The sequence below is a fragment of the Chiroxiphia lanceolata genome, chromosome 2 (assembly GCF_009829145.1).
Source record: "Chiroxiphia lanceolata isolate bChiLan1 chromosome 2, bChiLan1.pri, whole genome shotgun sequence".
Lineage (NCBI taxonomy): Eukaryota > Metazoa > Chordata > Aves > Passeriformes > Pipridae > Chiroxiphia > Chiroxiphia lanceolata.
Window position 1 is genome coordinate 114,187,090 of NC_045638.1, and position 23,280 is coordinate 114,210,369.

A 23,280-nucleotide genomic window follows, 5' to 3' on the forward strand; every position below is an offset into this window, starting at 1 on the left:
GAAATGCTGAGCGAGGGCAATGCTCCTACTTCTGTTTAAGGTGCTGCTGAGAGCACTTTTCTCCTTTTCAATTCCTTTTCACGTCACCCATGGAGCTGCCAAGACAGAGACTGTGCCCAAGGAACAGCACAGGGATAACCTTGAGCAGTGGGAATACAACTACTTGGGGTGGGATACAAGAACAGCAACAGATGGCAAAGCATGAGCTAAACCTTGGCTACACAGCCATTGGAAAGCCCTTAAATGCTGTAGTTGCCCACAATACAGGACACAACTCCAAGGAATGTTTCTGGCTCATGGAGGCAGGACTAAGCTGAAATTACTTCCCAAAGATAGCAGCATGTGGGTAGTGACTCAGGAGATCAGAGAGTTACCCTGGCCTTGGACACTTCCAGGGATGGAACAGCCACAGCTTCTCTGGGCAGCCTGTGTCAGGGCCTCCCCACCCTCACAGGGAAGGATTCCTTCCCAATATCCCCTCTAACCCTGCCCTCTGGCAGTGGAAAGCCATTCCCCCTGTCCTGTCCCTCCATCCATTGTCCAAACTCCCTCTCCAGCTCTCCTGGAGCCCCTTTAGGTGCTTTAAGGGGCTCTGAGGTTTTCCTGGACCCTTCTTTTCTCCAGGTTGAACCCCTCCAGCTCTCCCAGCCTGATTCCACAGCCCTTTGTGATGGAAAAGCTGTCCTGCTTGTGTCCTTAACCTAACACTGATTTACTCCAAGGCCAAGCAAGAAGAAGTGATTTATATATACACATTTATATATTTTTAGATATACATATTAATATATATATGTACAAACCAAAAAACACCCGTGACAATGCAGATTTCCAACAAGTCTTTGAGTGCTCCCACAGCAGACATGTTTTACCCAGAACAGCACCTGGCAAAGTTTCTACAAGGGCTTTTATTTTCATTTTTAAGCAGGGCCCCTTCCTGCTGCTGATGGTGCTGATACCCCCATGGGACAGGCCTGGCCGGCCTTGGCGTCTCCCATCCTGCAAGGAGGGCAGGATTTTGCTATCACTTAGACTATTTTCCTGTTGTTGCTTTTTAACTGTCAGCAGATTCCAAAGGCTTTCTGAGGGAGATGGTAAAATGGGGAAATATTCAAGAAGATCTGGGCAGCAGGGGGATATGTGGGTGCTCAGCCATGTGGGAGCATTCCCTACAGGTCCCAGCCAGTAGAGCAGTGAAATCTGTTCTTTTTAAATCAATATCCACCCATTCCTTCCTTAAACTCCTCTGAGCAGGTCAGAGTGCAGAACTTGCCAAAAAGTGCACCTCTTTTAGTACAAAGTACATTATTTTCACTCCAGAGCCGTTTATGAAATTAATATTCCCCTCAGCCCTAATAAAGAATCTTTCCCCTAAGATGGAGTGTGATACCCTGAGCAGGCTCTGCTAATACAGATTATCCCTAAGGACTTCAAAGTCATCCAAGCTGCAGGAGGATAAATCAGGCATGTTGAATTTAGGAGCACACTCATCCTGCAAGACTGAGCAGTTTTCACCTCGTCACCTCGCAGCACTTTTGCAAACCTCAGGGCCTATATAACCCAGGAGTGAATCATTACATCCCCATAGGTTTAACTGGTAAAACAGATCGCATTTTCCCAGGCAGGGAAACCCCAAACCTCCGTAAGAATCATTCATTCCTGTGGAAACTCAGGCAGAATTATTCTGCACCAGACAGTGCACGGGCTTGTTCAGACAGGAAAGTTTTGATGCTGCCTCAAGGTAAAATACGTGGAAGGCAGTTACACAGGTCAGAGCGTGGCCAAGACATCGAGATGAGCACAATTTCACCAACTAAGCATGTCCCAGCAGCGTCCCCTAAAAGCACAGTTTGTTCTGTGTTATTCCTCCCGACATGCCGGGAAGCGCTTGGGAAGCTCACAAGTTGTTTCCCATCTTGGCATAAGCACTGAAGCTCTCAGGAGGGCTCCAGAGCAGGAAAAACCCTGGCAGTAAACACAGAGTAAAGCAGTGTCCTTTTTTGGACAGTGGACTCCAGTGGGCTCCAGAAGGAGGAGCATCCCCTGAGCAAACAGATGCTATTAGGACGTGCAGCAACAGTCTCAGGCTGCTGGAGGTTTTTCCCTGCCAATTATTTCCAAGGACTTCACAGAGCCAGAGTGTTTATGGGCTGGGAAGCATTTAAAATCCTTTTGGCCAGCAAAAAGGTCCCAGTGAGAGGGGGTGAGGGTAGCTGGATGTGGGAGCAGTAGCCGAGCCCAAGCCCCGTGGACGAGAGGATTTGCAGTGGAAACAAGACAAACCACCCCCCAGCCTCAGTACTACCAACACCCCCAGGGGACACCCCACTTCCAAGAAAAGGCTCCTGATGAATTATTCAAATTTCCTATAAACTGGATGGATCATCTCACAGAGCACATGTGGCTCCCCCGGAAGGGAAACAAGGGCTACTGGTGCAACATCTCCCACCAGCTCCCCAAAGAGATCATGGAATCACAGACTGGGTTGGGTTAGAAGGGACTTTAAAGATCATCTCATTCCACCCCCTTGCCATGGACACCTTCCACTAGCCCAGGTTGCTCCAAGCCCTGTCCAACCTGGCCTTGGACACTTCCAGGGATGGGGCAGCCACAGCTTCTCTGGGCAACCTGTGCCAGGGACTCTCCACCCTCACAGGGAAGGATTTTTTCCCAATATCCCCTCTGGCCCTGCCCTCTGGCAGTGGGAAGCCACTCCCCCTTGTCCTGTCACTCCATCCCTTGTCCCAAGTCCCTCTCCAGCTCTCCCGGAGCCCCTTTAGGCACAGGAAGGGACTCTGAAGTCTCCCCAGAGCCTTCTCTTCTCCTGTCTGAACAATTCCAGCTCACCCACCAACATCCCCAACTCCTTCTCCTCAGGGCTCCATCCACACCCCACCCAGCCCATGCCTGAGTTTGCAGGAGCAGGACCATGGAATCACAGAATCACTTAGGTTGGAAAAGACCTCTGAGACCACTGAACCTAACACTGCCATTGCTTCCCTAAGGAAGCCAAGGAGACCCACCTGCAGGTGAGCCAGGAGGGTGGCTTTGAGAAGGACCACAATCCACACAGAACCTTTCCACTGCTGCACATTCCCACACAGAGAAATCAACACACAGGCACTGCTTCAGTGCTCCACCACAAAATGATCACATCCATAAGCTGCTGAGCATCACAAGGACCTCTGACATGAGAGGTGAGAGCAAACCAAGCTCCCCTCCAGCTTTGGGATGCAGCTCTGAGCTGCACCACCACTTTCCCATGGATGCAGCAGTTTCAGCTTCTGCTGGAGAGGGAGGGATGTGCATTTAAACATGAGGGGTTTGTGTGCAGTGCCAACAGATCCACCTGCAGCACTTCTCCTACCTCTTTTGGCATCTCCCGTGGGAAGAAGAAATATGGCACTGCAGACAGAGCTACCAGGCTGGCTGCCACCAGGAACCCGAGCCACCAGGCACCCACCCACCGCGGGTCCTCGTGGGTGAGCTGGACTTCAGCTGCAACACAGACAGAGAGAGGGGCATCAAACCAGCAGTGAAAACAGGGAGGGACCCCACTGCACCAACGAGATGGTGATGGGTGGCCCCTGGCACCCTGAACATCAATCAGCTCCAGAGTGGTGGTTCCCAATCCAGGGACCATCAGTTCTCACCCCATGGTGTTAAATCAGTTTTCATTCTTTGCTATTGCCAGGGTCTCCAAAAAGCCACTCAGCCCTTTGGATGGAGACAAGTGGGACAAGGATATCCTAAAACTAGAAAGGCAAAGGAAAGCACCCCTATCACCGCTTTTCCAGAGAAGGGACACCTGTGTTGTGGAATAGCTTGGAAGTGCTCAGAGGGATTAAGTCATGATGGCTGTCAATACAGAAGGAAAAATTCCTTCTGAAGTTTAAAATTAAATTAATTACAGTTAACTTTTGGCATCCAAGAGCACTGGTTTAGTTGTTTACAATCGCTCTACCCACACAAGGATCCCCTGTTGGCAGAAGACTTGGATCCTGGAGTGGTGCCCACCACTCTGGTCCATCACCCAGTGCCTGCTTTGCAGCTCAAGCAAAGGAAGCTGATCTTTAAAGATGCTTTAATAAGAATTCTATCCCATTCTCCTGTCTGTCTGCCCTCAGTTTTCCCAGCCTCCTCTCCTGCCATCCTCAGGGCTCTGTGCCAGCAGTAACATCCCCCATGGTGAGGGTACCTGGCACTGATAAAACAGGACATGCAGAAGCCACAATGTAAATTCACAACAGGGTGAGTCTGAGCAAGAAATATTTCTCCAGAAAAAGGTGATCCCTGTGGTAAGACAGCATTCAGGAGCATATCCCAGGAAACAAGTCCTCCCAGAAACCTCTTCCTTGAGGTTTAACATAGGTGAGCCGTTCACACCAGGGAGGTACAACTGAAACTGCAGTTTACCGGGTTTTGGTGCAGCCACATCTGATCTCCCATCTCTAGAAGTGACAAGTGATAGGAAAAGGAAATTTGATAATCTCCTCCCTGCATTTCAGTAAAATGGAATTTTAAATCCTTTCCTGATAAACACCAATTTATTTTTCTCCTGGTAAAACAATAGCTTTAACTCTAAGCAGCCACAGCTTGTCAGCTTTTCCCAGGTGGCTGAAGACACTTTTAGGCTAAAGGGAGCCTAATATCCCATCTAACCCTGCCCTGCGGCAGTGGGAAGCCATTCCCCCTTGTCCTGGCACTCCAGACTCTTGCCCAAAGTCCCTCTCCAGCTCTCTTGGAGCCCCTTTAGGACTGGAAGAGGCTCTAAGGTCTCCCTGGAGCCTTCTCCAGGCTGAATATTTGCTCTGTTAACAACCAGGAAAGAGCCTCTTATTTTCCAGACCATGATTCAAGAGCAGCCAAAAAGGAGATGATTACAAATGCTTTAACAGCACATCTCAGGGAGAGACATTTGAAAAGGAAATCCCTTTTGTGCTCCTTTCTTGCCCTATCCAGCATTTCCCTTCTCCTTGTGTTCACCTTCCTCCCATCCTACCATGCTTCTTCACACCTCAGGGCTGGTACCCATTTTCCAGCTCCATCTTTCCCCTTCATGTATCTCCCTGGGTTTTGGTTGTTCTCCACATCCCCACCACTGGCTGGCAGCAAAACAATCCTGCCAGTGGTGCTGGCATATGGCAAGAAATTCGTGGAATTCTGCTTAAAAATCCCTCTCAGGGCATGTTCACTCACCTCCGCTGACTTTGTCGATGTCCACGTAGAATTGCAGCATGGCAGAGCCCAGCATGAAGGCCACCCCTGGCCCAATGACAGTCACAGAGAACAGGATTCCTGCAGAGAGATGAGAGCAAAGAGGGTTCAACCCTGTGGGAAAGGACCAAAGGGACAGGAGGTGCCTCCAGATAGGATCAGGCTCCTCCATGTCCGCCTCCAGCACAGCTGATTTTCCTGGCAGCTTCCTCAGTGCCCCTTTCACACACCAACAGTCCCTTGCTCCCTTCAAAGAAAAGGTTTTGCAAGGCTCAGACCTTTCCTGCCACTCTTCTTCAGCCTCCTAGAAAAACTGGAATACGCCCAGGAACAAGATGTGCCTCTCGGCATAAGAAACCCAGGAAATGCCGAGATTTTTTACAGGGTGAAGGAGATAAAAGTTATCAGTGAACTCTTCTACGTGAATTACTGATTAAAAATGTATCAACATGTGGGAGATTCAACTCCTGCCTTATATGTGATCCTTTCAGCTGAGGTTCAGAGGTTTGAATCAACCACCAGAGCAAAATTTGATGCTGTACTTCCAGTTTTTTGACAGTGCTGACCTGGTTTTGATCCACCTTTGCTGTTCCATTCAGTTCAATTCAATTCAATTTAATTCAGCGCAATTCAATTCAATTCAATTCAATGTTATTCACAGATAACAGCTAGAAAAGGAGTAGAAGGACCAGTAAGGACCATCTGTTCCATCCCACCACCCTGGGACATCCCTTTTAGGCCTGTGCCCAAGCAGTTCTCCAGCACCCCTCTCTGCTGAAGGATACTCTCCCATCTCCAAGATGCTTCCTATAATTTTGTAATAATATTTAAAAATTTTTGAATTTTTAATTATTTGTTATTTTTTAGCTTCCTATAATATTCCTAACATCTAAACAGAGTCTTCATTGCTGCACCTTAAACCCATTGCTGCCTTTTGTGAACACAGAGATCAGATTATTCCTCTTTGCCTTCTTGAAGCCTTTTTGGAGGAGGACATGGTTATTATGTCTGTCTCCAGGCCAAAAATTCCAGCATTTCCCTAAATCATGTTTTCCAGCACTCCAGGTCTGTCTGATGTTTGTGCAAGCTTGAAGCTTTGCCATCAGTCTCATCCTGGCTCCCCCTCTTCCCACAGCCTTACCCAGATAGAGGGGGGAGTTCCTCTTGTTGGCGTAGTCGTCGATGTAGGAGATCCCAAAGGGCTGGATGGGGACACCACCGATGCCCAGCAGGGCCTGGGCAATGAACATGACCAGGAGAACCTCGTGGTTCTCCCTGCTGGCACGGGGGGTGCAGTTGACATCACTGAGGTTCGCCCAGGACCTGGGCTGGCACAGGTCAGTGGTGTTGCTGAACGTGCCTGTGGGTGACAAGGGGAACAGGTCTGAGGAGCTTGGTCTGGAGAAAGAGCTTCCCAAAGATCGCAGCATGTGGGTAGTGACTCAGGAGATCAGAGAGTCACCTTGGCCTTGGACACTTCCAGGGATGGGGCAGCCACAGCTTCTCTGGGCAACCTGTGCCAGGGCCTCTCCACCCTCACAGCCAAGAATTCCTTCCCCATACCCCATCTAACCCCACCCTCTGACAGTGGGAAGCCATTCCCCCTTGTCCAGCCACTCCAGGTTCTTGTCCCCAGTCCCTCTCCAGCTCTCCTGGAGGCCCCTTTAGGCCCTGCAAGGGGCTCTCAGGTCTCCCTGGAACCTTCTCTTCTCCAGGTGAACACCCCCAACTCTCCCAGCCTGGCCCCAGAGCAGAGGAGTTCCAGCCCTCTGAGCATTTCCATGGCCTCCTCTGGACTTGCTGAAGCAGCTCCACATTCTTCTCATCTTATCCTTAGATGTTGTATGGGAGAAAATCCAAAGCAAGTGCAGAGGTTACTGTACAGATGTTCACAGAGATGGATGCACCTCCATTGAAGAAGTGGAGCTGAGGTCACTTCCAGGACCTTTGATATTCACTTCCAAGAAAGGTGAACAGCTACTCGGGAAATGAGAACTCATTTTCCCCAGAAAAAGCTTACAAAGTGAAAGCGCTGATTCAGGCACCCTTATCTTCCTCAAAATACTGAGGGGGAGGTGCTTTTAGCAGGATTTCCATGGTTATCCCCTAAATCCTGTGGAACTCTGAGTGCTCAGACATGGGGTCACCTGCACCAACAGGTGGCTAATTATTTCCAAACTGCCATTAGCATCCTGTTTGCAGCCATGACTTATTCACCTATTAAGTGTTTCCCTGGTGCCTATTGCAAAGTGGTGCCTCTCTTCAGCTGAAAAGTGGCTTTGGACAAACAGATCATCTCTGTGTGAACCAGCTGAGATCCCTCTGCTGAGCCAGAGGAGGCTTCTAAAAGATTTGCTGGAGCAAAAGATTTGGAGAGGTAACAAGAAAGTGCTTTTCTCCTTCTTTTCTCATCCCTCCACTTTCTTTGAGGGAAAAAATCCCAAATTCACCCTGGTCTGTTCCCTCCATGAGTGATTTAAACTGCATGTTCCTCATGGGAGGTTGATTTTCTGGTGGGGTCTAAAACCTCAAAGCATTCCCTCGAGCTCAGCTAGGCAGGGGAAGACAGGTGAGGCTGGAGAAACAGGAGAAGTTGGGTGTGAAACCAGCACTCTCTCATTGCAGACAACAGCATTCACCCCTTGGGGTGAGCCAAGCTCCTTCCCAGACCTCCTGTTTCCTTTCCACAATGGGCTACAGGTGACAGAGCTCATGAGACTTCATCTTATTTACATTATAATAAGTTCGCATTCACGAGGACAACTTGGCTCAGCCCATGGAATATGAGAACCCTGGTGGCTGGAGAAGACCTTCCTGGCACCCAGAGTTTGTCTGCTGTATGGGTGTGCACAAAACAAGGGCAATCAGAGGCACAGCCTGTGTTTTGACTGTTTTCATGTCCTTTCCCATGGTTCCAGGGTCCCCATGTCCCCTGGCTCTTCTTCCTGCCACAGCTGTTGCCTCTCAGGACTGAGATGGTTTCATTCTCAGAAAAATAAAATTCCTTGAGGACAAACTTGCAGCTCCCAACCTCTCCAGGGAAGGGAATTCTGTAATGGCTTCCCACTGCCAGAGGGCAGGGTTAGGTTGGCTATTGGGAAGGAATGCTTGGCTATGAGAGTGGAGAGGCCCTGGCACAGGTTGCCCAAAGAAGCTGCGGCTGCCCCATTCCTGGAAGTGTCCAGGGCCAGGTTGGATGGGGCTTGGAGCAACCTGGGCTAGTGGAAGGTGTCCCTGCCCATGGAAAGGGATGGGGTTTAAGGTCCCTTGCAACCCAAACCATTCTGGGATTCTATTATTTCCCTTTTCTATCCCAAAAGGCCTAAAATAAGCTCCTAGAGCACTTACTGGCAACAGACTGGTCAAACTCATAGGGCCCAGTGATGAAGTGGGGCAGGGACATGAGGAACCCGGCCAGGGACACAAGCAGGGCGCCGGCGCCGATGAACCGCGGTCTGTGCACTCGGCTCCCAAAGTAACTGATGAAGACGATCAGCAGCGTGTTCCCCACCTGCAGCAGGACACAGAGAGCGAAAGTCTCGCAGGGGAACACGAGGAGCATGGGGAGAGCAGGAGAAGAAAGCTGGTTTCACCTCATTGAAGGAAGCGAGCAGCCCTGACGTCCGGCTGGAGAGGCCGTACCGTCTCTCAATGGTGGAGATGGAGCTCTTCAGGTACCCGGAGACCAGGAGCTGGGAGAGCTGCAGCAGCCCATGGCAGAACACAAAGAACTGCCAACACAAAAAGAGAGCATCCAGCACGGTTACTGAGAGCTGCAGCACAACAAACTGCATCTCCAGAGAAAGGCACAGTTATTGAATATAAACCTTTGACCATGAGCCTTTGAAATATTATCCCTGCTCTGCCATCAGTGAAATCTTCTGAAATTAATAGGGACATGAAATAGTGCTCTGCCAAAAATAACGATGGGATCACTATCTGCAAGGAGGGTGTAATTTCTTCAGATGAAAAGTGGCTTTGGACAAACACGTTGTTTCAGTTGGGATGATGCTTGTTTGTGTTGGCCTTGTCCCTAAGATCCAGAAGCAGAAGTGGGAGGTTGCACAATTCCTGTTCCCATCCAGCCAGGGGCAGCAGCCATCCCCAGTGCTGGAAACAATTCTGGGACAGGAATGAGCCCTTCTAAACACAGCAACAAACAACTTCTTCAGAGAAAACCAGGAGAAGGTCAGGGAGAATAATTCAGGTTGTTTTCCTTTCCTTCTTAAAAAACCCTGGATGTAAAGGACATCTCCTTTGGAAAATGTGAGGGTTCTTTTCCACTTCCAGAAGGAAACCTTGCCAAAGTCCATCCTCTCCCAGAAGATAATCTGACTTCATCTCCTCCAGAGTTTGGGATGTGCAGGTGCTGGGCTGCCCAGGGGAATACGTGGTTCGAGCTGACCCACAGAGAACAGAGTCTATCTCCCTGGCCCTCTCACAGAAACATTTCCCAAGTGCCAAGTGACCTGTCCAAGGAGGGAAGGGGAGGGATGGACCTCCCCTTTATCCACAGCTCTACAAAGTACTCAGCAAAGGAAAGGAGCTGGCAAGTCATCTCCTTCCCCACATGGCTCTCCACAGGCATCCTTCCAGTGCCTGAAGGAGGCAAAAAACCTGACCAGCCCAAACATTCCACATTCCCTAAAGAGGTGGACCACCCATCTCACTGCAGGACAGGCTGGATGCCTCTGGGTCCTTCCAGAGCTGCTGCCTCAACCTTGGATGATGCCCAAACCCTCAGGGCGCTGCTTTTTGCAGATCTTTACTCTCTTGCTGACCAGAGCAGGGCACTGTTCCAGCTCTGAGGATTTTGCAGCTCCCACCACAGAGCAGCCTCACCTGGAGGAGCTGCTCAGCCTGGCCTGGGTTTCTGCCACATCTCCTTCTCATCTAGGGCTAGAGTGGGATCACTGCCAAACTGGGCAGCTCTGTCAGCCAGGGGAGTATTTACAGCACAGAAGGGGACAAAGAGGATGGTCAAGCCCCCCCTGGGTCCCTGAGAACTGCAGTGCTGGGGTTACCACCACCCAAAGTGATGGGTGGGTATCATGCAAACCAGGATACAATTCAGGACCTCCCCCCTTCCAGGCTCATGTCACCACTGATGGGTGCAACGTGTGCGGACCAGGAAAATGTCACCCAGCCAAAGGAAAGCTTCCCCAGAGCCAGCTTTGCCAAAACTCCTATATTCCTACAAGACACTAGCTTTGTCCAGGCTCTGTTTCCTGAATACATGAGCTCAGAACGGAAAGGTTGAAGCCAGATTCATTTATTCCAGACATCCACAGCACACAGTCCAACGTGTATCCCAATCCACTACCTTCAAATCATGCTGGTTTACATCAGCCCAGCAGCTGCCCACCACTGCCCCACATCCTCTGCAGCTCAGGAGGTCAAAAGGGTTTGGGAATCTGGTGTTTTATCCTCTCATCTAGGCAGAGTAAAGCACAGAAAAGAGAGAGGGCCCTGCAAAGGACCTGAAGTGGGTTGGGGTCAGCACCAGGCAAGGCCCCCAGTTCTGGCTCCAGGGGCTGTTTGCTGTCAGCCATCAGACCACAGCACAGCTGCTCTTCTGCCAGGGAAAGAAAGGACAGACTCCTGGACTTTAGATCTGTTGGACTGGTGGGGCTGGCCTGGGTCTGATGGGCTGCCCCAGCAGCTGACCTGGGTCTGCAAGCACCAGCCTTTTCCCAAGTGCTGTGTCCTCACAGCACAACAAATCCAGGCACAGCCCCAGAGCTGGGTGCTCCCAGAAACAACCCCAAGTTCAGCTGTCTGGCACCTGTTTCCCATGGAAAGGCCAGGACATGCTTGTAACATCTCCCCTCTACATCAGCAGAATTATAAAACAACTCAGAGAATCCACAGGAGCACTTCCGTAGGCTGAGGAGGAAGGAAGGGAGAGGTTTTGCAATGGCTTTTTTAAATAAACATCTGTGAAGCATTAATAGAAGAGCCTGTGTTGAGGCGACACCAAACACCTGAACCAGGGACAGGGGGTGCTTGGTACCAAAAATAATCCCCTTGCAGTGCCAGGGTGCAGAGCAACCTCCTGCACTGTCCACACCCTCCACAACCAGCTCTGGGAAAAGTGCATTTTTGCTCTGCTACACGTCCAAGGAGGAGCTTCTCTGATCAGATTTGCTGCTTTTCTACTTTTCTAGATAATTTTTAATGCATTCTTGCTGGTTTTGCTCTGCTAAGTCTCGCACTACGTTGCTGAGGTGTTGCTGCTCCCACCCCACATGTGTAAGAGAATAGAGAAACACACTCCATCCCATGCAGCCAGGAAACTGCAGACCTGGGGACTAAACACCAGCATCTCCTCTCTCTTGGTGGTCAAAAAAACCCTTTCTACAAAGGTTACATGTGTTTCTAGGGTTGGTTGTGCAGTTTGGCAACAAATCCTCCCTGTGAGGGCTCTGAAAGCTGCACACACTGTCCTGCCCCAGCTGACATAGGGAAGTCCCTGTCACGCTGTTTCCATGTGTTCGGGAGACTTTGGCTGCTATTTTAAGGAAGGGTTTTGTGCCTTAGCACATGGTAAACCCCTGTGCACTGGGCTGTGCTTACAGAAAATGGGGCTGTGAGGAACCAGCCTGTTCCAGTTTAATCCAAACCAGTTTGGTTGGGTGTGTAGTTGGAAGCGACCTTAAAGGTCATCGAGTTTTAACCCCTGGAGAGCTTCCACTAGCCCAGGCTGCTCCAAGCCCCATCCAGCCTGGACACCTTGGACACTTCCAGGGATGGGGCAGCCACAGCTTCTCTGGACAACCTGTGCCAGGCCCTCACCATCCTCATAGCCAACAATTCCTTCCCAATATCTTATCTAAATTTTAATGCTCCTTGAGGCCAAAACAAGCCAGTTTTAGTTACGCCCTTCAATTGCCTTTTGACACGTGGCAACTAGTTTTTTGTGACACACTCTCTGGAGATATAAATACATATACAAACTGCAGTGCTGTGATTTTTGGTCCTCCAGCCACTTCAAACCCGTAAACCACATTGTGCAATGGTTTTGTGTTTCTGCAAGAGCCATTGAAATCCTGCACTGGAAGTTTTGTTTTCTGAGGAAGTCATTTAGAAACCGGACAGGGTGACCTAAGTTCTTGAAAAAAACCCAAGAGATCTGGGGAAAACATCCTGTGCTGAGCATAATTGTGTGAAGATAATGCATGGTCAGCTCTGCCTTGGGGGTGAAAACAAGTCTCACTTAAGAGACATTTTAAGCCTTTAACACCAGCTGTCATCTTTTGCTCAACAGGCTGATGAAACTCTCTAACAAGCCAGGTAATTGGCTTCCAACTACATTGAATGTAGCAGTTAATTAATGTTGTTAATTACTGATAAATGCAATTATTGAACCAAAAGGGAACAAAGCAGATGCTGCAGCACAGGGGGAGCCACGTCAGGTCCAGCCTGTAGTTCTGCAGAGCTCTTCAAACACTCACCTGGGGGACCTGAGGTTGCACCGAGTCCAGGAGAGCATAACACTTTGAAGAATGGTTTCCATCTGGCACAGGGCAGGGTTAGATGGGATACTGGGACAGAATTCTTGGCTGTGAGGGTGGGGAGGCCCTGGCACAGGTTGCCCAGAGAAGCTGTGGCTGCCCCATCCCTGGAAGTGTCCAAGGCCAGGTTGGAGCAACCTGGGATGGTGGAAGGTGTCCCTGTCCATAAAGATCAGCTTTAAGGTCCCACCCAATCCAAATCATTCTGTGATTCCATGAAGTTAAATACTGCAGAACCTGGAAGTTAAATATGCATTTCAGCCTTGCTGTCCCACCACTCGCTCTTGGATGGAGACGGTTTCACCTCAAACGGTGCTTCTGCCACAAGCACATGGAAAGCCAATGGAAGCACATGGAAAACTTTCCAAATACACTTGGTAATCAGGAACCCTCTCAATGACTTCTGCAGAAAGCCAAACTCCTCTTTGCCAGGCCAGTGATCCAAGGGGGTATTGCAGAAAGCAGGATAATTACAGGAAGCACATTTACCTTGATACTGAGGAACGGGCTCCCACAGAGTGTTTTCCGCGTCGGATCCGGGTAGCTGCTCTTGGTAGCTGTGCTTGTCATCCTGCCAGGCCTGCCAAAATAAATCATCCAGCACAATGCTCAGTTCCTCTGCCTGAATTGCCCTTGCTCAGCACGGCAAGATGTTGTTGTGCTCTGTGAACACCCACACAACGAGCACAAGAAAGTACTAATTATTCCTGGGTTTCATTCTCTCGGAGCACTTTGCTCCCGCAAAGCAACAAAGCAGCCCTGCAAAACATTGATCACCAGGAGGCCTGGGAGGTTACATGCTGTGCCACAGAACTAAGGACAAGATGTATAAACATTATCTGGGATAATCTGACATCCTTATCGATGACCTGGGTGAGGGGGCAGAGTGCAGATGGCAGCAGAAAAAAAGACTGGGAGGAGCAACTGGCAAAGCTGATGGTTGTGCTGCCATCCAGAGGGACCTCAACAGGCTGGAGAAATGGGCACTGAGGGATCTCAGTGGGCTGGAGAAAGGGGAATTCAGAGAGATCTCAAAGAGATGGAGAAATGGACATTGAGGGACCTTAACGGGCTGGAAAAACAGGCATCCAGAGGGATCTCAAAGGGAGGGAGAAACGGGCACTGAGGGAGCAAATGGGCTGGAGAAACAGGCATCCAAGGGGAAAAGGGCATTGAGGGATGCAAATGGGCTGGAGAAACGGGCACCTAAATTTAACAATGGAAAGAAAGAGGGTGGGAAGCCAGCCACCCCACCCCCTCCCTGCACTGTTTACCTCCTTCCCTTCTCTCTGGACCCCCACTCCCTCTTTCCTGAGTGGCCCATGATGTCTTTGTTGGGATTTTAGGCTTCCCACTCAGGAAGCTGCATTGTTTGGAGGCACACTAAAGCCATTAGGCTTTAAATTCAGCACACTGTAATAGATGTTTTCATCTCTGCAAGCGCCAAGGCAAATGGGGTGAAAGGCTTTCCATTATTATTTCGTGTAATTCCATTTCCCCCATGATGGGAAGCAAAGGAGCGAGGACCCGTAGCCTCAAACAAATTAAAAAATGCAGGGGTTGATGTAAATTCTAGCAGGAGGAGACTGTCTTAACTGTGGTGTTTATAAACCCTTAAGCACAGTGCACAGGAGAGGTAAATTCCAGAGGGGCCCTGCTCATCCCTGAGTTACAAGCTCCACAGCATCCTCTGCAAAAAGCAATTGCTGTCCTCAGCCCCATTTCCAGAGATATTGCTGCAACAAAATCCAGGGTGGGATCAATAAAGTAAATTTGATCATAAATTAAAGCAGCCACAAAAAGCTCTCCTGAACCTCTGGAGGGTTCAGCAGTGCTGGAGCAAAAGCACCTGCCTGTCTCCAGCCCACAGGGTCTGATATCCTGACTCTGGAGCAGGGCTGGGAGGAATTATTTACAGCCACTGAGCCCCTCGAAAGCTCAGGGGTGACACAGCGGGAAGGAAAAGGGTGGAAAACCGAAGGGAGGAAACCAAGAGGAACCTAAGCCTAAACCTAGATTTCCACGTTCATGGAGCTGGGAACCACTGTAGGTTTAATGCCCTGGTTAACTGTGTTAATGGCTTTGCCAGCCCTCCTCACCAAATGTGCATTTTAGTTAGACCTGCAAACCACAAATCTCACGGGGTGTTGGAGCATTTTAGTCCTCCTGCCCATCCTTTCCAGGCCCTGCTTTAAATGTGTGCATCCTTTAACCCGTCTTTTAACACCTAGGATTAGTCCAAGCTCTTCCATAATCAGCTTTCAGAGTCTTCTTGGGAGAAGAAAATGCTAGAAAGCATTTCTAGCACCAGTAGCACCAGTAGAAACTGTTTTCACTAACCAGTTTTCACTAATCCCTGCCCAAGCAGGGGGTAAAAGCCCCTCATCCTTTGCTGTGCACCAGAATGTCCCCAAATTTCCCACACTGCTCTGGAGGAACTCAGTTCTTCTTTCCCCAGGGATGGTCTTTGGATTAATGACAACCTGCACCACCTGTCAGCAGCCAAGGAGGCACAGCCAGGTCTGGCTCCATCCCACCATCCACACACCTTCACCTCACTCCAGTGAGCTGTCCTGCTCCCATATTACCTGTGGAAGAGGGAATGTGGCTGAGCCCCGAGGGGAAACGCTCAGCAGGGATCTCAAATGCTGCAGAGCTTTGCCAGCAGTTCAGAAGGAGAATAAACCTATTAAATCCCATTCATCCACAACACTCCTTAAAGAACAGGAGGAAAAGTACTTTGATCCAGCACAAAGGACAACGAGCAGATCAAACGAAAAGCCAGATAAGATTTAATTGATTTTAAAAAAATATTGCATGAAGAGAGCAGCACACTCAGGTCAGAGTTCCCTTTGGCTGGATCGACCCCAGATGTGGCAGCACCCTCTGGGAATGGCACTGGATTGGCAAGAGCCACATTTTTCTCCATCTCTGGATGGAAAGAAGGATAATTTTCATTCAATGCAATTTCTCCCAGGTAAGGTCAAGAGCTGTGAGTGAATCTGCTCCTCTGCAGGAAGGAGGCAGAACAGGATTAGTGCTGTGGGCTGGGGAAGGAGGAAAAGAAGGGATGAGATGGCAAATCCCAGAAGATATCCCCAGGTCAGAGGAAGGAGAGAGCAGAAAGAGCAAAACCAGGGGGACTAGGAGGGACACACCTGCCTGTATCAGATCTGCAGCCCTCAGCTCCCTGATGGCTCAAGTCTACTCCAGCACTTCAAAAAGGAAGATACACAGTGGGAATTGCTATTCCTGCCTTGCTCCAGGCATTCCAGCATGTTTGCCATGGAGCATGAGAAAAGGTGAGAAATAGCCAATCCCAGAGTGACATCCCTGGATTCCAGAGACCTTGACCCAGACACACTCCCAGACCAGCCCTGCAGGACCAGGACCAACAACACCCACTTCCCAACCTCAGCTCCACAGCCAGGTACTTCCCATCTTTGTGCCTCAGCTTCCCCAGGAACAAGTCAGGGAATAGATGCAAGCCCATCTAGCTGTCAGAAGTGTTTGGGGAGCAGGGGGTGAGCTGGGCCAGGCAAAGCCTGTGGGTTGGGACAGCAGGGATTGACTTTTCCCAAGGCTGAGGCATTTTGCAAAGCCTTTTTGGGCATCTGAGGCACCACGAGGAGGGAGCTGGCCCTGGTCCAAGCTCTTGCAGACACAGATGGGAAGGGATATTTTCCCTCATGTATAGGGCAGAGGTGCCACCCCAGCCCAGCCAGGTGTTTCTGACACCAAACACTGCTGTCTCAGAGCTCTCAGTGGTGTCTCTCACCTCCTCTCCCCCAGATCACAGGAGCGTGAAATTGGTTTTTTAGGGAGACATAGACACAGAGAGCCTGGTGCAGGGTGGGACACAGGGTGGCAGGCAGGGGTGGCAGTGTCTGTGACAGTGAGTGGTGTCCCTGACTCTGACACAAAGCCCTTGGAAACCAGTGCTGCACCCTGATGGAGCAGAATATTGCTTCCTTGTACACCTGCAAGGGAACTCTCTGGTCAAATTTCTTCTCCCATAAAACAAAGAGGGACTTTCCATGCCCACCTGATGTGTTTGGGAGCCTGGTGGGGTGCACAGGTGGCCAGGTTTCACCAGGGGTCCCCTCTGATGTTGTCAGTGCAGGGGCTTGGTGGCAGCTACACATGGGCTGTGCTCAGATACCCCAGGGAAGGTGATGGATGGGTGATTGTTCAGACAGCAAAGGTGCCTGATGCTGCACATCCATCAGCTGGTGAAGGATTTGTCCTCAAACACTGTTTTCTCCCTGCTTCTGTCTTGGTTCACTGCACCCCTCAGAAAGGCAGGGCCTGGCATGACAAACCCGGGATGGAGGGAGCTCAGCTTGGAGGGGCAGCAGCTCAGCCCCACACCAAGTGATGCCATAAAACATTGCCATTAATTCCAGCCTTGCTTGCCTAACATTTCCTCACTGCTCCCGGGGACCTGCAAAGTGGCAGAGCAGGGGAATAACCCCCATCTGTGCAGAGCCTGGGGACATAAACACAGATGGAAAACAGGGATTGGATGTAACTTCAGTCCAACCACCCACCACCACCCTGGTACCCCTCCCAGCAGGGCTTTTCCAAATATGCATCAAAAAAGTTATGCTGAAAAAAATTATGTCAAAAGGAAAAGTAACATTACGGAAGAGCAGAGAGAGAGGACTGATGAAAGATCACAGAATCCCACATTGGTTTGGGCTGGAAGGGACCTAAAAGCCCACCCAGTCCCACCCCCTGCCATGGGCAGGGACACCTTCCACTAGCCCAGGTTGCTCCAAGCCCCATCCAACCTGGCTTTGGACACTTCCAGGGATGAGGCAGCCACAGCTTCTCTGGGCAACCTGTGCCAGGGCCTCCCCACCCTCACAGGGAAGGATTTCTTCCCAATATCTTCTCTAACCCTGCCCTCTGGCAGTGGGAAGCCATTCCCCCTTGTCCTGTCACTCCATGCCCGTATCTGAGATAATCTCACAGACCTTTGCAGCACAAATTAAGATGCTCCACTTGTCCCCACGCTGCCCTTTCCTTGACACCGGGGCAGCAGAAATCCCTCCAAACCTCTCCCAGCTTCTCTGGGACCTGCACAATAGTCCTGGCTGCCACAGCAGGGGACCAGGCTCGGTGCCACCAGCATCCTGTCCCATTCCCAAGGACATCAATCTATCCAATGGCTTTATTAATGGCAGCTCCTGCGAGCTGAGCAAGGAAAAGCACCCGCTGGGCTCAGCGGAGCACGAGTAAATAACAGTGAATGTAACACAGCAAATTAAATCCCAGCAGGGGAGTTGAAATGCCAGCAAATATTCCCTAATCTGTCTTCCTTCTGCAGGATAATTTTCATTCACTGGCAGTAAAGCTGAGATGGCGTCAGTGTGTGTATTTATGAGTGTGCCTGTGTTAAAGGGGAAGCTGGTTTGGAAAATGTGGGGGCAAAGATGACTGATAACACAACAGGTGGAAAGAACAGTGGATACTCATCATGCCCTCCCTGGAAAAAGACTGAGGAAGGAAGAAAGGGATGCGTAGATGTGCTCAAAAAGCTGCTTCTGTCTTGAACCAACTGGCAAAAAGAAAGTGAAAATGAGATTAGCCCAGCTCAGTGATTCTGTGTAAGGAGAAATGGGCTGCGATGACACATACCAGAAACCTTAGAAGAAGTTAGATACAAAGAAAAATGTTACTTCAATTTAAAAGATTAGAAGAAAGAGGAAAATTAGTGTTGAAACCCATGGCATGCAAACAGAGCCCATGAAGGAGAGGATTCAGTTCTGCTCTGGCACAGGGCAGGACTGGCTGCTCTCCAGAGGTCCCTGCCAGCCCTGACCCCCATGACTTGGGAAGGATGAAACCCTCCTCCCCATTTCTGTGACAAGGTCCCACAGAGCTCCCTCCCTCCTTGGCACACCCAGCCAGGTGCTGGAGCCCTACCTGGAAAAGTCCTCACCTGTTCCAGATGTGGTGAAGGAGTTGGAGCTCACCTGGTGGTACCAAAAAGAGATGGGACCTCTCACAACATCCCCTGTGGATGGGGCAGCCAGTTTCTCTGGACAACCTGTGCCAGGGCCTCCCCACCCTCACAGCCAAGAATTCCTTCCCCATACCCCATCTAACCCCACCCTCTGACAGTGGGAAGCCATTCCCCCTTGTCCAGCCACTCCAGGTTCTTGTTCCCAGTCCCTCTCCAGATCTCCTGGAGCCCCTCTAGGCCCTGCAAGGGGCTCTCAGGTCTCCCTGGAGCCTTCTCTTCTCCAGGTGAACACCCCCAGCTCTCCCAGCTCCAGAGCAGAGGGGCTCCAGCCCTGGGAGCATCTCCAGGGCCTCCTCTGGACTCTCTCCAGCAGCTCCAGGTCCTTGTGCTGTTGTTCCCAGGGCTGGAGGCAGCTCTGCAGGGGGGTCTCACCTGAGGGGCAGAATCCCCCCCTGCCCTGCTGGATCAGCCCAGGGCACAGGGGGGTTCTGGATGCCAGAGCACATGGACAGGGCATGTCCAGCTTTTCATCCACCAGCACCCCCAAACCCTCCCCAGGGCTGCTCTCCTTCCATTCCTGCATCCTTGCAAGGCAGTCCCATCACTGGGCTGGGGTAACTTTGCCTTCCAGAGCATAAAGCACCCAAAAGCAGCATTGGAGAGGGAAGGAATGACAGAGGTTCCAGCCGAGGGAGGTGTTGTGCAGTTACATAAGCAGTGAGGCTGGGAATTGCATCATTCCATGAATCACTTGCTCAATTTTGTTTTCAAACACTGTCCAGGGCTATGGAGCCCTCAAGGTCTGCTCCCTCCCCACCACCTCCTGCTCAACCGTGTTGCTGCTGCTTCCCAAGCTTTCATGGGATGTATCCTATTCTGTGAAGAAGCAGCACCCCATTAAACCTCCTGCCCTTCCTGCTCTTGTGACCCCTGGGTTAGTTTGTGCTGGCAGTTGTGCTGTATCTGAGAGCAGCTCAGCTCAGGGATGTGTGAGACATTTGCCAGGGCAGGATCTCATGGCTTTGCAGGTTTTACTCCTCCTCTGGAAGGTTTTATGCAGGATATTGAATAAAAAAGTCAACCCTCTCCTCTGGATCGTGCCAGATGCTGAACATCCTCCTGATGGGGATGGGCAGATGTGGTGAGTGCTACAGAAAAGCCGTGTCTGGTGTCCTCAGTGGGGATTTTCTATTTAAGCAACACCTCCTGTGTGTTTGGCAAGAATTAGTCCCTGCCTCAAGCAGCTGAAAACCCCTGGATAGGAGTTAAAATGATGAATGAAGTATGAAGAGCCTGTTCCCCAGGAGACACCTGCCTTTCCATAGGCTGCAGACAGTGCTTGGCGCTATGGACAAACACCTGCCAATATAAGTCTGATCCCAAACCAGAGTTTGCCTGATTTGGGGTTTTATACACCATAAATACCTTCCTGATACTTGTTCTGCCTCTGTACTTTCCTGCTGCTTGGATGGGAGTGAAGATTGAGAAAAACACGGAATCTTTGCTGAGTCCTTCAGCAGAGTTGTAAGACTTGGCAGTGCCTGAAGCAGCTGGAGGAAACAGGCAGAGCCAGAGTGGCTCCAGTGAGCGACAGATGCAGCCACTCCAATGAAAAAAACCTAACTTTTAGAAGGGGAAGCTCTTGCAAAATGAAGAGCAGGAGCCACTGCAAAAGCCTCGTGCCTTGAACACACAGCCTGAGTGAAAACCACAGCAGTTCCTTGGAGCTGAGGCTTCCTGGAGCAACCCAGAGGTTTTTTGCTGTGTATTATCTATAACTTCAAAAAAAAAAAGACATCCCAACAAAACCAGTATTCTCTATCTGCACATCTGGTCTGCCCAGGGTCAGGACTTGAATCCCCAAAAGTTTGGGGGAGACCAGTAAGATTTGCTTCACCAGGAGCTTGGAATGCTGCCAGCCACCTGCACACAAGAGGGATGGATGGAAGAGTAGGAGCAGGGAAATGCTACTGCCATGAAAGGGAACTGAGCAGAGCTTAGGAAGTGAGAAACTTCTGTAGCCGGCAAGAGAGGAGCTGCTTTCAAAGATCAGGAGGAAACACCGTGGACAGGAGAGAACTGGTGACATTTTGGGGCAATGTTGGGACAAGCAGCAAAGCCCCAGTTCAGAGCAGCCATTGGAGGCTGGAGCTGGTACAGGATATTTTGGGTAGCAAGGGGAATTAATTCATGTCCTTCTCCCATTATTTAAAATTAATGGACTGCAAAGTCATCTGTATCATGGAGGAATGTTGCTTCTTTTCTTTCTGCTACCAGGTTTTTCACATCCTTTGGAAGAGGCATCTCCTGCTCAGCCCGAGGGCAGTTCCAGGTTGACACATTCAGACGGGTCAAGAAAGTCCAGTGAAAATGGAGATTATTTTCTGGAAGTCCCCAGACCTGCAGCTGGAGCCACATCTGGCCCAGCCAAGCTGCCTGACAGCAACAAGCCCTTTCCTGCATCCCCGGGAGCGAGCTTGTCCCAAGATTTCTCACTCTCAATTTCCCCCAGATGACATTTCAGAGCCTCGTGGGGTTTGAATCAAGTTTCAAGTCAAAAATTCCCCTCATCCCCTGCCATGTCCTACACACTGCCTCCATTTCATTAGGAAATGAACTTTTCCAAATCCTGGGGGCTAAAGATGGGTAACGAAGCTCCCAAGCCATCCCTCAAGTCCACATTTAGCCACCTCACGGCTCGGAACACCACACATTTCATCCACCTCAATCCAGGGCACACGCGGCAGGTTCGGGATAAAATTGGGATGCGCTGCCGAGCTGCAGCACGGGGCAGACCAGCACCCCCAGTGAACCACTGGGACCAAATTGGGAGCCAGGAAACACAGAGAAAGTGGGGTTAGGATCTATTTTTGACCAGACCAAGGTCCCACGGAGAAGCTCAGCCCTGAACACGGGGCTTGTCCCCAGGTTAAAGCCCACACCTCTTCCGAGCAGCACAACCAAGAAAGGGATGCAACCCGGCACCGTGGGCTCTGAGCTGCTCCCAGATTCCCTGCACAGCAGCACAAAGGCTTCCCCCTTTTCCCGGACTTAACCCTTTGCTGCCCCCTGCTCCCAAATCGCTCAGAGCCAGGAGGTCACTTTGTGGAACCACCACTGGGATCCTGCTCTGGATCTCCGGGAAATTCTGGTGGAAGGTGACCCTGCTCCGGGCACAGGGGTGGAACTGGGAGAGCTCTGAGGTCTCTCCAAACTCACACCATTTCATGATTGCACTGCTGGAGAAGCCGGGGCTTGGTCAGGGTGCTCCTGTGCCGGCCCAGGCACAGGTCAGGTCCGTGCCCGCCTGGCATTTCCACAAGGTCTGGGCTGGGAAGAGGCGTTGCCATAGTAGAAGAAGCAAAACTGTACAAGAAATCCGCCGCGGCAGCCTCGGGCATTGGGAAAACTCCCTGCGAAGGGAGAAATAAGTGGAGCTGCCTCACTGGGGGGAAAAAAAAAAAAAAAAAAAAAAAAAAAAAAGAAAAACAAAACCCAAACACCTTAAATAAATAAGCACAGAGAGGAAGCGACAAAACACGTGCAGAAAGCCGGCAGGGAACAGGCGTGTAATTACTCCTTGTTTTTTCCCCTTCACTTTTTAAGTCACTGGGAAAATCCAGCTCCCGAGCCAAAGTGGCTCAAGGAGTCTTGCAAAACAAGCCGGGCAAAGCAGCTTGAGAAACTTCACCTTTCCCAACCCCTAAAGGCGGGAGGCAGCCCGCGAGCTCGGGACCACAGTCCTCCTCAGCATCTCCTCGCAGCGAGCAGGTGCTGCCATACTCACAATTCCAGGACTCTCCTGATCCCAATCCCACCGCGTTGGGAGCGAAAGTTTCCCTCTGCCAGCAGCTGCTGGGACCATTCACCACTTTCCCTCCCCGGGCTGGAGGTGGGAATGGGTGTGTGGAGGTGGGGCTTCGGCTGCAAACTCAAAAGCCGGAGCACGTTTCAACCGAAACTTTTGCAATCCCTTTCCAAAGGATTTCTTTTATTTTTGCCTTTGCCTTCTCCTGGAACTGCAGTCCCAAACCGGCGGAGCTGCCCGTGTGGTTTGCTGACCCAGGGCTTTGGGAGCTGCTGACGCAGTCCCAGTCCAAACTGGTCTTGGCTCTCGCTCCATCCCCCGGCTCCAGTCTCCTCTCCCCTCCCTGCAAGGGTCCCATTCCTCCGGGGCATGTGCCCTGCATTCGTGTTCTTGTTCAGTTTGCTTTATCTGCATTTATTCTTGTACATTTTGAAGCTGTGCTGTAACCCTGGGGTTTGTGAAAGGGAAACTTTTTTAATCTAACCGCGGATGGTTTATTTTTCAATAAGTCTCCCCAGTGCTCTCTTGCTCTGAGCACTGAGGCGTTTCCAGAGGACACACAGGGTTCACAAGCAGGTGGCCCCCATTAAAGCTACAAAGAAAAACCGGAATTCCTCCCTTCGGTGCCTTTGGATGTCTGGCTTGTGTTTTGGGATGTGACCTGTGTGTGCCCACGGTGCCATGGATGGAGTTGGCCCTGGCTCTGTCCATCTCTATGCTGCAGGGAGATCATACAAACATGGGCTGGTTTGGGTTTGGAGGGATCTCAGAGC

The 23,280-nt window shown here is 50.7% G+C and overlaps 1 protein-coding gene across 2 annotated transcripts in view; it reads right to left on the reverse strand.

The window, feature by feature from the left end:
* SLCO2B1 (solute carrier organic anion transporter family member 2B1) overlaps window positions 1-22,756 on the reverse strand; it is a 41,228-nt gene extending 18,472 nt beyond the window's left edge. The window contains exons 1-7 of one of the 2 annotated variants that reach the window (XM_032680480.1): window positions 22,487-22,756; window positions 13,218-13,308; window positions 8,808-8,945; window positions 8,563-8,725; window positions 6,356-6,574; window positions 5,197-5,295; window positions 3,365-3,495 (exon numbers count right to left, since the gene is read on the reverse strand). In XM_032680480.1, the coding sequence (XP_032536371.1) occupies window positions 3,365-3,495; window positions 5,197-5,295; window positions 6,356-6,574; window positions 8,563-8,725; window positions 8,808-8,945; window positions 13,218-13,298 (831 nt within the window). In that variant the 5' untranslated portion in view covers window positions 13,299-13,308; window positions 22,487-22,756. Of the gene's footprint in view, window positions 1-3,364; window positions 3,496-5,196; window positions 5,296-6,355; window positions 6,575-8,562; window positions 8,726-8,807; window positions 8,946-13,217; window positions 13,551-22,486 lie in introns of those variants that run through there. The other variant, XM_032680481.1, reaches the window with a different exon arrangement.
* Between the last annotated feature and the right edge of the window lie 524 nt (window positions 22,757-23,280).